At 43.9% G+C, this 15923-nt stretch overlaps 1 protein-coding gene across 7 annotated transcripts in view; it reads left to right on the top strand.

The window, feature by feature from the left end:
* The window catches only part of KCNQ1 (potassium voltage-gated channel subfamily Q member 1), a 329509-nt gene that overhangs the window by 100406 nt on the left and 213180 nt on the right, over positions 1–15923 (top strand). For all 7 annotated transcript variants that reach the window (XM_037011470.2, XM_037011475.2, XM_073217330.1 and 4 more), the window contains one exon: positions 724–868. In XM_037011470.2, coding sequence (XP_036867365.1) covers positions 724–868 — 145 coding nt within the window. The remainder of the gene's footprint in view (positions 1–723; positions 869–15923) is intronic.

The following is a 15923-nucleotide window of genomic DNA, read 5'->3' as shown; positions in this document are numbered from 1 at the left end:
GCCCAGAGGTGGTCCCAGGAACAGGACAGAACCTGGCCGACTGCTGGAAAGATGGCTCCCGAGACGGCCTTGCTGTTGGGCTTTCCGGCTGGCCATGGTGGACAGTAGGGACGGAGGTGGCGTCCTGGCTCAGGGAAGAGGGTCTTGCGGTCACAGAATAGGGTGGTTTGGGCATGCTTTGGGCAGGAGTCTGGCGAGTTGGCTGGAGTGGTGAATGCAGGGCAGGGTTGGCCCCCCAGTGTTCCCCTTCCTGGCCCGTGCCCACGCCCTCCTCAGAGGGCCTCTGCTCTCCCAGTTTGCAGCTGGAGCCCGTGCACCTGCTATTCCCTCTGCTGGAACATTCTCGCAGGTTCCTGCTGACCTGCTCCCTTGTCTTCTCAAAGAGGTCCCTGCTGTCCCCAAACAACTGCTTCCCCATGTGCTCTAACACCCTGCTCTGGCCAAAGCCCTCATCCCCGCCTGCCCTGGTGTGTTCTTGCCGACTACGTCTTTACCAGTTTTGTGCCCACCTGCCTCCTCAGCCTGAGCTCCTGGAGCAGTGACTGTGCTGAGCCCCCCACAAGACTCCCCAGTGCCATGGCCCGCCCCATTTATGTGGGGTGGTTCTGGGGTTTGGTGCCTGAGCCCTGATTTCCTGGCAGGTGCCCAGGAGGTGCTGTGTGGGATGGTAGAGGGTCTGGCAGAGGATGCCCAGGAGCTGCCAATTTGTTGTCTGGTTTCTAGGTAAAGAAAAAAAAGTTCAAACTGGACAAGGACAATGGGGTGGGTCCCGGAGAGAAGATGCTCACAGTACCCCACATCACGTGCGAACCTGTCGCGGAGGAGCGGAGGCCAGACCATTTCTCTGTGGACGGCTGTGACAGTTCTGGTGAGAAGCCTTTGCATAGGACGAGGTGGGACAGGGCTTGGATGGCCAGCTCCACAGCCAGGGGTGGCTGGGGTTTCAAGGATGGCTCCCTGTCGCCCAGACCACTTGCTATTGTCTGACAGACATCAGGTGGCCTGAGGCCAGGTGTCTGCCTGTCAAAGCCCTGCCCCTCATCCCAAATGGATCAAGGCATGTCCCACTGAGAAGGCCAGACCCCACCCAGAGGGACCCCTTCTACTCTGTTCCAGACACAGGGCTGCTGGGAGCCCGTCTCCACCTTGTTCCTGTGGTGTGGCTGGTGCCCATATACACTGACCCCGCCCCCATTCTGGGTGGGGCAGTGCCTGGGGGTCCAGAGGCACTGTGTGTGCCCACCACTGTCCCTTTCTTGGTCACTGTGTGCCTTTGGTCTTCTGTCACTTCCATGTCTGTCCCTCCCCTCTTGGACCTCTTTCTGGCACACACCGAGTGTTCTTTCTGGCACCCGCCAGAACATTCCAGCACCCACGAGAATGTTCCTGCTTATTGGTTCTTGTAAGGATAGTGTCACTGCCTCAAACAGGCAGAGGGAGACAGGCTCATACAGCTCCTGACCCTTTGTGCTCGTGCGCACTGGCATCTGGCCCAAGTGCTTGAATCGTGGGAGGCTGTGTCCTCTTGCATGTGGTCCCTGTGCCCTGACGGGAAAGGGGCTGCGGCCACTCCCTGGGGCTGTCCGTGGATACCCTCTTTGGAGTTCAGTGGGCAGGACTGAGCCTGGCACCTGCCCAGCTGGGTGCCAGGCTACTGTGGCCCAATCACATGCTGTTGGGATTCTGCTCCGATCTGGCCACATTGCTGGTGAGCCCCTGGGACGTGCTCCCCGCCTGCCCACTGGAGTGGGCACAGAGGATAACTGTGCCAGCAAGTGCCCACTGCCCCCCCAACTCCGGACTCAGGGGCAGGACCATTGTCCTGATGCAAATGGGAGCTTTCTGCAAATGCTAATGGCAGTTTGGGCATGGGGAGAGGCATGTTGGCTGAATACGAGTGGCCTGAAATGCGCTGTCCATTCAGCCTGCTTGGTGCTATTAAGTACTTAGTGGTGCCTGGGGAATGTTAATGAGCTCCAAGCACAGAAGGAGTCGGGTGCCTTTTGTGGAATGCCCCTGCATGCAGGAGGTTTTTCTTTCCTGCCAGTGCAATAAGTTAGCCCAGCCCAGAGCCATCGGATTTCTGGAGCTGGAGCTGTCAGCCTGGCCCCCAGTTACCTGATACTCCCAAGTCCTCCTCGCCTGGAGGCTCTTGAGAGCCCTGGTGTGGGAAAAAGGGGCGCTAATCTCAGGGCAGATGCCATCACTGGGAAAGGCCTGCAGTCCCCACTGCCATTCGGCGGGGTGTGAACAGCCATGCTGAATTCTGCCGCCAGACCAGGCCTCGAACATGAACTCGCCAGGGTGTGCTCTCTGGGTGCACCAGCAGGACATGTAGGGCAGATGGCATCTCCATCCGGGCACATGGTGCCTGCCCGCTGTGCTCACCGCTGCCTGGCCTTGGTGATTTCTCTGTGCCTCAGGCTCACAGAATCTCTGGGCTTCTGTCCTGTGAACCTCAGGCCCAGTGCCCTAGGCAGGGCTGCCCACCTTCACCCATGGGCTCCAGAGCCTTGTCTAAGCCACTGTTATTCTCTCCTGGATTGCTCATTTTTGGGGAAAATGCCATGACGGGCAGCTGGAGGCCTTACAGTGACGGATGTACATGCGGCAGGGGCCCCCTGCCCAGCTCCTGTCCTTGTGCATTCCAGCCCCCGAGTGCTCACGCTGTCCTGGCGCACCAGGGACTGGTGGGCAGAGGCCTGCTCTGGGCAGGTGGTGGGGGCTCCTTGGCATCCGGGGAGGAAGATGGGCAACAGCAAGGGGGCAGAGTGTGTGGGCCTGGTCAGGCCTGGGAGAGCTTCTTGGAGGAGATGACATTGTGCTGAGTAGAGCTGGCTGGGGAGAGAGAGGAAGAACATGCCCAACAGCAGGGGCAGCCCAGACAGAGGTGCTGAGGGGTTGCCATGCACCTGTGCACATCTCCATGTGTTTGCCAGGCAACCTGGGCTCCTCACATGGTTCCTGACCTCACCCACCTTATGAAGAGGCCCACGTGGCTCCTGGCCACATGGGTGCTGTCCAGATTGTAGCTCTGGTGAGCCTGGAGGCCTCGGGCATGAGTGAGTGGAGCCTGTGGTCAGGCCACACACGTCCAGAGAGCAGGAGTGGCTGTGGGTCAGCTTTGTGCCCTGCGTGGCTCACCGGGGGTGGCCTGGAATGGGGAGCAGGCAGGATGCAGTGGCAGGCCAGTCCAGGGCCTGAAGTGATCCGGTTGGGGTCGAGGGAGGTGACCATGGAGGGCAAGGTGGAGTGTGAGGTAGTTAGGCCTCTGGGTAAAAGGGGAGGCCGTTCCTCATCACAGAACATTTTGGAGAAGATAAGGAAGCTATTATTATCTTTCATAGAGAGAGATGTGCCCCACTGGGCCAAGGAGCTCACACCAAAGGTGCAGAGCCTGCAGGGCGGCTTGCCTCTCCCGCTCATGTTGTGTGCCCATTCTGTGCCTGTGCCTGTGAGTCTGGTTCTCAGGACATGGTCTGCAGGGCCTCTCGCAGCTTGCCAGGTGGGTTCAGCTCAACCTGCTGGGCCTGCCATAGATGAGGCTGTTAGAGGTGCCACTGGGCTTTTTGGAAGCTTCTATCCACCTGGAACCTGCTGCCAATGGCACTCAGGAGGTGACCTGTGGCTCTTGCCCCTGGCGGGCCCGGTGTGCTCAGAGCCCATCACCTTTGCAGTCTCACGGGCTGCTGTTGCCCTGGGTTTAGGTTTTGCCTTTTCAACAGTCCTCTGAATCAGTCCCTTGTATGCAGTTGAGGCTTGTTTATGTTCACCTGCTGGTCTGCCAGGTTTCTATCTCACTCCCTTCCTCCTGAAGCCTGTGCTTGCCTCCATGAAGGTCTGTTGATGGCCACTCAGTTTTTCCTCATTCAAAATTTTTGTATTTTGCCTTTGGTTTGGCTGATGATTTAGTCAGGAAAAAGGTTAAGGGGGGAGATGTGTTTTCCCCTGATGCTCCAGAGGCCCACCACAGTCTGCCAGCTTCTGTGCACTGTTGAGCTGATGGACAGTCCTTGGCAGGCAGCTCTTCGCCCCTCTGGCAGCTTTGAATTCCTCTCTTTGACTTTGGTGTTCTGTAGCTTCACTGCACTGAATCAGGGCTGGGGGCAGTAATTTTATTTATCCTGCCTATAGTTTGCTGACTCCTGAATCTCTTTGTTCTTGTTTTCTATCAGTTGTGGATAATCAGCACCATGACATCATAAAACATTGCTCTGACCTCTCCTAGGAACTTCTGCCTGACCACCTTGTTCTGTCCTCCTTACAGTCCCTAAAACTTTCCACCTCTGTCCACCCCATGCTGCATCCTCAGTAATTTCTTTCCTGTTTAGACTCTTCAGATGTGACTGATCCCCTGGTTCATCCACCCACTGGGATTTTAATTTCACTACATCTGCCCATTTCTGTACGTCCACGTGTGGGCATTTAATCTGGTTGTTCTTGTATTACCTTACATTCTCCTTCCTGCCTTGTATTTTTAAGTCATTTGAACATGATCGCTGTCCTGTAACTTCACGTGCAGCCCTTGGAGAGTCTGAGTCTGTCTGCCACGGCTTCTCCTAACTGTTTCCTCGTGAGTCTGTAAGCTCAGGTTGGTGGTCTTCATGTGTGTGGCTCCTGTGTCCCCTCATGGAGGGGATGCTGCTCTGGAGAGTTGCCCCTTTGCTCCTACAGGGTGACCCAGTGAACCAATCCAGAACACTTGTGGTGTTGGTTTACAGGTATGGGGTTTTCCAGATGATCCCATAATGTAAACACAAGCCCAGTCTCTTGTTGCCAAAGCCATGCATATCACGAGAAGACTTTTTACTTACATGCCTAAAGAATAGCTCAAGACAAGTTAATTTCCTTGTCCCTCTGTCTGCCAGCACATGGCTTTGCTCAGTGTGGCCAAGTTTGTCCTTTTATGCTGTCTCAGCCTTTCCGAGGACCAGGTTTCTGTGCAGAGTCTCAGTTGCCAGTTCTCACCTGGTGCTGGTCACAGGCCCTGCCTCTTCTCCCTGGGGGTCCCCACCACGGTTCCTTGGGCTGACAGATACCCAGGACCACCTGCGTGTCAAAACCTGTGTGCAGTCTGCTTTTCCGCTCCTGCCCCAACCTTGGCCCCTGGGAACTCCCCACCTTTGGTGGTGCCTGTCAGAGGAGCCTGATCATTTCAGCAGGCCTGTTTGGGAACTTGCAGGGAGAGGCGTTTTGTGGCATCAGGCCTACTTATAGCCCCAAGGACAGGTCCTCATCTTAGTGACAGAGAGAGTGTCCCCAATAAGGGAAGCTGTGAGCTCCCCATTGGCTGAGGGCTGGGCAGTTACACTCCACGTTAGAACTTCCCTGAGGGTCCCCAGGATCATCAGAGGAATTTTACTTACTTACTTATTTATTTATTTATTTGGTATCATTAATATACACTTACATGAGCAACACTGTGGTTACTAGATTCCCCCCATTATCAAGTCCCCCCCACATACCCCATTACAGTCACTGTCCATCAGCATAGTAAGATGCTACAGAGTCACTACCTGTCTTCTCTGTGCTGCACTGCCTTCCCCGTGACCCCCTACATTATGTGTGCTCATCGTAATGCCCCTTATTCCCCTTCTCCCTACCTTCCCACTGACGTGCACCACACCCCCCCTCCAAGTCCCTTTCCCTTTGGTAACTGTTAGTCCATTCTTGGGTTCTGTGATTCTGCTGCTGTTTTGTTCCTTCAGTTTTTGCTTTGTTCTGCTCCACAGATGAGTGAAATCATTTGGTACTTGTCTTTCTCCACCTGGCTTATTTCACTGAGCATAATACCCTCTAGCTCCATCCATGTTGTTGCAAATGGTAGGATTTGTTTTCTTCTTATGGCTGAATAATACTCCATTGTGTATATGTACCACATCTTCTTTTTCCATTCACCTACTAATGTACACTTAGGTTGCTTCCCTATCTTGGCTATTGTAAATAGTGCTGCGATAAACATAGGGGTGCATATATCTTTTTGAGACTGGGAAACTGAATTCTTAGGGTAAATTCCTAGGAGTGGAATTTCTGGGTCAAATGGTACTTCTATTTTTAGTTTTTTGAGGAACCTCCATACTGCTTTCCACAATGGTTGAACTAGTGTATATTCCCACCAGCAGTGTAGGAGGGTTCCCCTTTCTCCGCATCCTCACCAGCATTTGTTGTTCCTATTCTTTTCTATGGTAGCCATCCTAACTGGCATGAAGTGATATCTCACTGTGGTTTTAATTTGCATTTCTCTGATGACTAGCGATGTGGAGCATCTTTTCATGTGTCTGTTGGCCATCTGAATTTCTTCTTTGGAGAAGAGTCTGTTCAGGTCCTCTGCCCATTTTTTAATTGCATTATTTGCTTTTTGTTTGTTGACGTGTGTGAGCTCTTTATATAATTTGGATGTCAACCCCTTATCAGATATGTCATTTATGATTATATTCTCCCATACTGTAGGATGTCTTTTTGTTCTACTGATGGTGTCCTTTGCTGTACAGAAGCTTTTTAGTTTGATATAGTCCCACTTGTTCATTTTTGCTTTTGTTTCCCTTGTCCAGGGAGATATGTTCATGAAGAAGTTGCTCATGTTTATGTCCAAGAGATTTTTGCCTATGTTTTTCTCTAAGAGATTTATGGTTTCATGACTTACATTCATGTCTTTGATCCATTTCAAGTTTGCTTTTGTTATGGGGTTGGACAATAATCCAGTTTCATTCTCTTACATGTAGCTGTCCAGTTTTGCCAACACTGGTTGTTGAAGAGGTTGTCATTTCCCCATTGTATATTCATGGCTCCTTTATGTTATATTAATTAACCATATATGCATGGGTTTATATCTGGGCTCTCTGTTCTGTCCCATTGAAGTATGGGTCTGTTCTTGTGCCAGTACCAAATTGTCTTGATTACTGTGGCTTTGTAGTAGAGTTTGAAGTCAGGGAGTGTAATTCCCCCTGCTTTATTCTTCCTTCTCAGAATTGCTTTGGCTATTCATGGTCTTTTGTGGTTCCATATGAATTTTAAACTGTTTGCTCTAGTTTGTTGAAGAATACTGTTGGTATTGTGATAGGGATTGCATTGAATCTGTAGATTGCTTTAGGCAGGATGGCCATTTTGACAATATTAATTCTTCCTATCCATGAGCACGGGATGTGTTTCCATTTATTGGTGTCTTCTTTAATTTCTCCTAGGAGTGTCCTGTAGTTTTCAGGGTATAGGTCTTTCACTTCTTTGGTTAGGTTTATTCCTAGGTATTTTATTCTTTTTGATGGGCTTGCTCAGTGTGGTCAAGTTTGTGAATGGAATTGTTTTCCTGATTTCTCTCTCTGCTAGTTCATTGCTAGTGTTGGAATGCAACAGATTACTGTGTATTAATTTTGTATCCTGCAACTTTGCTGAATTCAGATATTAGATGTAGTAGTTTCAGAGTGGATTCTTTAGGATTTTTATGTACAATATCATGTCATCTGCAAACAGGGACAGTTTAACTTTTTCCTTGCCAATCTGGATGCCTTTTATTTCTTTGTGTTGTCTGATTGCCATGGCTAGGACCTCCAGTACTATGTTGAATAAAAGTGGGGAGAGTGGGCATCCTTGTCTTGTTCCTGATCTTAAAGGAGAAGCTTTCAGCTTCTCGCTGTTAAGTATAATGTTGGCTGTGGGCTTGTCATATATGGCCTTTATTATGTTGAGGTACTTGCCCTCTATACCCATTTTGTTGAGAGTTTTTATCATGAATGGATGTTGAATTTTGTCAAATGCTTTTTCAGCATCTATGGAGATGATCATGTGGTTTTTGTCTTTCTTTTTGTTGATGTGGTGGATGATGTTGATGGATTTTCCAATGTTGTACCATCCTTGCATCCCTGGAATGAATCCCACTTTATCATGATGGATGATCTTTTTGATGTATTTTTGAATTGGGTTTGTTAATATTTTGTTGAGTATTTTGCATCTATGTTCATCAGGGATATGGGTCTGTAATTTTCTTTTTTTTGTGGTCTTTGCCTGGTTTTGGTATTAGGGTGATGTTGGCCTCGTGGAATAAGTTTGGGAGTATTCCCTCCTCTTCTACTTTTTGGAAAAACTAAGGAGGATGGGTATTAGGTCTTCACTAAATGTTTGATAAAATTCAGCAGTGAAACCATCTGTTCCAGGAGTTTTGTTCTTAGGTTTTTTATTACCAATTCAATTTCCTTGCTGGTAATAGGTCTGGTCTGCTCAGATTTTCTGTCTCTTCCTGGGTCAGCCTTGGAAGGTTGTATTTTCTACAAAGTTGTCCATTTCTTCTAAGTTATCCAGTTTGTTAACATATAATTTTTCATAGTATTCTCTCATGGGAGAATTTTACTTTTAACACAGCCTCAGAGGGCCGTCGTCTTACCACCCAGAGATAGCAGCTTTGAGGTTTTTAACATACCTCATCGCCCCCCATTCCCCCTCAGCACAGTTTTAATGAATACACACACCTGGGTTGGTTCCACTGGACTCTTCAGTATTGCTTGTTTTGTTCTTTTCTTCCAGTCATGTGATGTGAGGGTTGCCCCTATCATTCGAAATTCTTTGTACATTGATTTTTGTTGCATCTGACATGGTTTTGTGCTCTTGACTTCCTTCATTAGGAGGGGTCTGCAGACTAATTTGGAAATACAGTGAAGAAGGTTCCCTGACATGCTTCTGACTTGAGTGGAACTGGGATCAGCATTTTACTGTTTTTATTGATGTTGCTCCTGGTCTTTAAAAATCTGTAAAATCAAAGAGGAAATAAATCTCAAATTAGAGAACATTTAGAAAAATAATGGTCACAGAAATACTGCACATCAGAACTCACAGTGTGTATTTAAGGCATTTAAATGATCACTGATTCATAAACGGGTATCTCTAAGTATGATTTCAGGCCCAGGGAAAAGTAATAACAGGAGAAAGAAACAGAGCCATCATTCAAGTGGGAGGTTTTAATTACACCAACCCCAAGAGCTGACAGAGCTAGAAGAAAGGCAGTAAGGATGCAGATCTGAACAACACTTGACCTAATTAACATTTATAGAACACTCCCCCCAACTACCTCCTGTTTTCAAACGTACTTAGAACATTTACCAAGATGTACCGTATTCTGAACCATAAAATCAATCTCAATACATTTAAAATGATTCAAGTGATATAGTATGTCCTCTGACCACTGTGGAGCGGAACTGAAAATCAATATTAAAAATGTCCCTGAAAATCCTCAAATACTTGGAAACCGAGCAGCATGTTTCAGAACAGCACAGGGCCAGAGAGGAAATGGAAAGGAAAACTAAAAAATATTTTCAACCGAACGAAAATGAAAACACAGCATTTCAAAATGCATTGGCTCTGCGAACGCAGTGCTCGGGAATGGAGGGTGCTGCCGGGCACGAGACCTCAGCTTCCATCTGAAAGCAGAAAAAGAGTAGCAAGCTAAACCCCAAATGCTAGAAACAAGGAGATAATAAAGATCATAGGGGAAATAAATAGAAAACGGAAAAAGAAAATAAGTCAAAAGCCGATTTTTTAAATCAATAAAATGGGTAAATCTCTGACCACACAGATCAGGAGAAAAAGAAGACACACATTGTCAGTGTTAGAAACGAGAGAGCCGGCAGCTTATACGCTACAGATACTAAAAGATCATAAGGGAATATTCCACACAAATCTTTAAGTTCAATTTAGAGGAAATGGTCAAATTTCTTGAAAAATGTAAACTATTCAAGAAATAGATGTTCTGGATAGTTCCATTTCTAGTAGTAAAATCAAAGTTATAATTAAAAACATTCCCTCAAACAACACTCCAGGACCATGTGGCCAAACATTGAAGAAAAAATAAAATCAGTTCTAGACAGCATTTTCTAGAAAATTGAAAAGGAAGGAATACTTCCAAATTATGAGACCAGTATTACCGTGATCTGAAAACAGCCAGACATTATGAGAAAAGAAATCTGTAGCTAAGTATGCCTCATGAACATAGATGCAAAAAATTCTAAGTAAAAGTTTAGCAACTCAACTCCAACAATACATCATAAAGATAATACATCATGACCAAGTGGAGTTCAGGAATGCAATGTTAGGCATTTAAAAAATCAGTCAATTAACCATATTAATAAATGAAAAAAGAAAAACCATATGACTATCTCAATAGATACAGAAAAATAATTTGATAAAATCCAACAGCTGTTCATTATAAAAGTTCTCAGCAAATAGAAAATTGAAAGGCACTTCCTTACCTGATAAAGGTTATTGACAAAAAAGCTACAGGTACCATATTTAATAAAGAAAGATTAAATGCCTTCCTCCTGAGATCAGGCAGACAAGAATGTGTGGTCTTATCACTTCTATTCAACATTAAAGTAGAGATTCTAACCAGTGGAATAAGGCAGGAAAAAGACATTTTAGACATCCAGTGGGAAAAGAGGAAAAACTCTATTTGTAGATGACATAGTTATCTATGTAGAAAATTGAATGAATACACAAGATAAGTACTAAAACTTATATGAGAATTTAGACAGGTGTAAAATACATGGTCAATATGCAAAAATCAATTGTTTTTTAGCAACAAATAATCTGAAACCGTAATTTTAAAACACCACTTAGCTGTAGGTTTTTTGTCAATAACCTTTATCAGGTAAGGAAGTGCCTTTCAATTTTCTATTTGCTGAGAACTTACAGTAATTTAAAAAATGAAATTATAAAACATTGCTGAGAGAAATGAGAGTATCTAAATATCAATGGAAAGGATTTCTAAATACCATGTTTGTGAATCGTAAGGTTCAGTATTGATCTCTAAATTCACCAGGCATTTTGTAGAAATTAATAAGCTAATTCTGAAATTAGTATGGAGATGAAAATGACCTGGAATACCAAAAGCAGTTTTGAAAATGAACAAAGCTGGAGGACTAACTCTAGTATGACGGCATTAGCATAAAGATGAGTAAACAGGTCAATAAACAGAAGAGAGCATCCAGACAGACCTACGCATTTAGGGGCAGCTGGTTTTTGGTCAAGGTTCAAAGGCAATTTGGTGGAGAAAAGATGGTCTTTTCAACAGAGAGTGTTGGAACAACTGGATATCCATATGCTCGAAAAAGGGTCTATGTCTTGTATCATATATAAAAATTCACTCAGCATTTATCACAGACCTAAATTTAAAGCCTAAGACTTATAGAAGAAAATCTTTGTGACTTTGAATTGAAGATTTCTTAGACATGACACCAAAGCATGAGCTGTAATAAGGACAATTTGACTGAACTTATTAAAATTAAACATTTCTCCATGAAAGACACTGTTAAGAGAATGAAAAGACAAACCAGAGGTTGGGAGACAATATTTTCAAATCATGCATCTGATAAAGGACTTGTATCCAGAGTATGAGGGAGCTTACAACTGAATAGTAAGAAGAGAAATAAGAATGGGTAAAAGGTTTGAATGGACACTTTGTCAAAGAAGATATATGGATAAGCTACTCAACATCACTAGTTACTAGGGAAATGCAAATTAAAACTGCAATGAGATACCGCTGCACGATTATTATCTTGGCTAAAATGAAGAAGGTTGCCCGAACCAAGTGCTGATGAGGATGTGGAGGAACCAGAACTCTCATATGCTCCTGGTGGAAAGGCACATGGTGCAGCTGCTTTGGAAAATGGTCTGGAAGTTTCTTTGAGTGTTATATATACACCTGCCCTATTACCCAGCTGCTGTTTCTAAACATTTGTCCAGGAAGCACATGCACATATACCAATGCTGGTACATGGAACATTCATAGCAGTTTTTTTTTTCTTTTTGAAGTTTATTTCATCACTGAAGCATCTCTCAAAATCTCATTAAGAATAGCTTTTTGCCCTGAGTACTTTTTTTTATTAATGTATGATTGATATACACTCTTAGGACATTCATAGCAGTTTTATGAAAACTGGAAACAACCCAAATCCCCATCAACATTTGAATAGCTGATTTTAAATACAATGGAATACTACTCAGAAATAGGAATAAGCGAGTAATGCACATAGCAGCCTGGATGAATCTCAAAATAATTCAATGAGTGAAAGAAGCCAGGCCAGAAAAAGGAGCACAAACTGTGTTATTTCATTTACAGAAAACTCTAGAAAATGCAGACTAACCTAGAATGACAAAAAGGTCCGTGCCCACCTTGGAGTGATGGGGTCTGGGGGCAGTGTTGGGACGAGGGGCACAAAAGAGCAGGAGGAAACGGGGGGCGATGGATACGCTCTTTATCTTGCTTGTGGTGATGGTTTCATCAGGCGTCAGAAGGTACCACATCATACAGTTGAAATGTATGCACTTTATTATATATATCAATTATGCCTCAATGAAAAGATACATGCAATGAAAAATATTTTGCATGGCAAAAAAAAAGCCAAAATAATTTTTAAAAATGATAACCTGGGGAAAATAATTACCACTCATATCATAGACATAGGGCTGATTTCATCAATACATCACGAGGCTCTTGCGGTTCATGAAGGCAAAAGGGTAAAAGATATAAAAATAATCTCCAGGAAAGGAAATAACAAGGATTTTCCAGGATGAGAAGACGCTGAGGACCTCGAGTATAAGAGAAATGCAAGTCAAAGCAGTGGGACTTTTTAACTTATCTGGTTATTGGATGTTAAAGAACTTGGTAATACTCTCTGGGTGATTGTACCAGGACACCCTCCATCTCAGTCACAGATGCTGGGAGAATAAATTGATACAACCTCTGTGGAGATAAATAAGGCAAGTTCAGTGAAGTTTAAAGATGCATGTGCCCTTCAGCCCTTCTAGAAATTTATCCTACACTTACATTTAAATATTTGCAAAATGACCCGTGATTAGGATATCACTATCTGTGACTGTTAAATAGCAGAAGATAGCACACCACTAACATATGCATCAGTGGAAGTCTGCTTACAGAAAGCATCATATGCCCGTTGTAACTGTGCAACTGTCCCCTCAGTGCTGGCGAAAGACATCCCTGATACCTGATCCTAGAAACAACAGTGGCTCCAGTTCCAAAGAGAAGGAAATCTGCCATCATGGGGGTGCAGATACAATGTTTTACAAAAGGGAGATCTGTCTACCTTCTTCTGTGTCCTGGAACCGTTCGAAAGACACAGCAGTTATCTTCTCTTTAAAAATTTAAGTATTAGAACTAAGTTGTAAAACCATCTGGGCCTGGTACATGTTTTCAAGGAGATCTTTATAACCTCTTTTTGGTCTGTTTCATGGTAATTTGGTCTAAACATATTTACTGCATCTTTTTAGGCAACTTATTCACTGTTATTCCTCAATCTCTTTTTTTTCTTTTTTTGCCTAGATTCTTTCACTTATCATGATTATGGGTAAATATTTTATGTTCTTCTGTATCTGTCATCTCTTTATTTCTTGCCTAAGTTTGTATGGTTTTTTTTCCCCCTTGAGTATATGAGAGATTTATCTATTTTATTTATTATACATTTATTATGTTAGGAAAATACCTCTTTGCTATTTTTGTTTTCTATTCCGCCAACTTGGGCTTTTATATCTATTAATTCCCTTTTCCTGGTTAATTTTATTCCTTTTTCTAACTTAATTAAGAGTAATACTTCATTTATTTAAAGTCTGTCTTCTAAAAGGCATTTTAAAGGTTATAAATTTCCCTCTGATTGCAGTATTAGCTGTGACAGAGATCTTACTATGAAATATGTTTCCTTTTCATTGCTTTCTTAATAGTTTTTAGTGTTATTTATAAAAATTCTGTGTTTTGACTCTCTTTAATCTAGAGTTCTTTTAAGAAATGTTTTCTTAGTTTTTAAGCAGTACATTTTTTATCACTGTTATTTATTTCTAATTTAACAGGCTTACAGTGAGAGGATGTGGCCTGTGAAATCTTTATTTTTTTTAAATGGAGATTTTTCTTTATGTCCAAGTACAAAAATAAAATCATTGTTTTTGTAAATGTTGCATGGACCTAAGTTAAGAACATGTATTCTCTATGTGTAGAACACGAGCTCTTATTTGTATATATAGACAGATAAAATGTAGAGATGGATCATATATATGTGCACATGTAAGTACATGTGTGTATACATGTCCACATAGACATGCTACACAGAAACATGTACAAATTTTAGAAATCTTGATTTTACACCGATGTGTCTAATCCTCTGCCCATGCAGGGTTCTTCCTTGACGGTGAGCCCCTTCATCCACGATGCCTGGTCCCCAGCCACATCAACGTGCAGACTTAGGGCTCAGCATACAGTGCATCTAAAATGCATCCTTAATTGCTTGACCCTTATCACTACAAAATCAAACCTAGTGAAAAGACTCCAGGATTTGTTTGTGACTCTCTGCCTCACCCCACTCAAGACTGAGGGTATACAGTCAAATACTACAGTCTTAAATTACTTGGATTAGTGATTTTCTTTCTCTCCCTGTCCCCATTCAATGTAGTTATGTCACTCATTTGAAAATTACTTGAGTACATTTCATTTTTTTAAACTTGTTTTTTAAAACACACCCTTATAGAGGTATAATTTGCATACCATAAAATTAATCCATTTTCAAAGTCATTTTTAGTAACTGCCCTGGCCTGTCCTCACCACGAACTAGGTTTAGAATATCCCCTACCCCGTCGGAGCTCCACAGCACCCCTTTATGGTTAATCCCTGTTCCCACTTCAAGCCCCCAGCAGTAACTGATGTGCTTTCTAGGGGTCTCCATAGATTTGCCTACTGTAGACAATTTGTGTAAATGGAGATATAAAATGTAATCTTTTCTGACTTCTTTAAGCATATTTTTGAAGCTTATCCAAATGTTAGCCGATGAAAGTGTTTCATTCCTTTTTACTGCTAAGAAGTATGCCATTGTACGGCTAAAACACATTTTGTTCATCCATCCAGCAGTTGAGGGGTATTTGCGCTGTTTCCACCTTTTGGCTGTTATAAATAACATGGCTGTGAACATTCATGAGCAAGACTTTGTATGGACGTATGCTTTCATTTCTCTTGGGCAGATACCTAGGAGTGGACATGCTCAGGTGGTAACTCTGTGTGCCATGTTTTGAGGAATTGCCAAGCTGTGATCCAGAATGGATGTGCTGTTTTACTCTCCCACCAGCAGTCCGTGAGGGTTTCTATTCCCGCATAACCTTACCAATATTTGTCACTGTCTGTCATCTTTACTATAGCCATTCAGGTAGGGGCGGAGTGGCATCTCACTATGGTTTTGATTTGCATTTCCCTAATGACCAATGATGCTGAGAATTTTTTCCTATGCTTATTAGCCAATTACATATCATCTTTGATGAAATGTCTATTCAGATCTTTAGCCCATTTTTTAAAAATTAATCTTTGTGTTTTTAGAGGACATTCATGCAGTCATAAGAAATGATACATAGAGATCCCAGGCCCCCTTACACTGTCACTGCAGCGGTGACTTCTCCCAAACCTGCAGAGCACCAGGACATCGATGTCAAGTAGTCAAGATGCAGAGCGAACAGGGTCCCTGGTGTCGGCTCTTCTGTGGCCACGCCCACTTCCCTCTCGCTCCCGTGCCTCCGTAATCATCCATTTTCTAGTTCTATAGCAATGTCCTTTCAAGAATGTTATATACATGGAACAACACAATACATGGCATTTGGGATTGGCTCTTTTGACTTAGCATGATTCTCTTAAGATCCATTCAAGTTGCTTTGTGTATCAATAGTTCATTTTTATTGCTGAGTGGAAGCGCATGGTATGAAGGCGCCGCAGTTTAGCCGTTCACCCACTGGGGGACATCTGGGTTGCTTACAGCTTCAAGCTCCAAACCGGGGCAGGCTGAATGAATAATGGCCCCCAAAGTATCCAGGTCCTAAGTCCTAGAACTTGAGATTGTCGCCTGATGTGGCAAAGAAGGCTCTACAGTTGTGCTTGAATTAAGGACCTTGAGATGGGA

This window comes from Manis javanica, chromosome 11 (assembly GCF_040802235.1).
Source record: "Manis javanica isolate MJ-LG chromosome 11, MJ_LKY, whole genome shotgun sequence".
NCBI classification, from domain to species: Eukaryota; Metazoa; Chordata; class Mammalia; order Pholidota; family Manidae; genus Manis; species Manis javanica.
The sequence above is the reverse complement of the archived record's forward strand: the minus strand, read 5'-3'. Positions and strand labels throughout refer to the sequence as shown.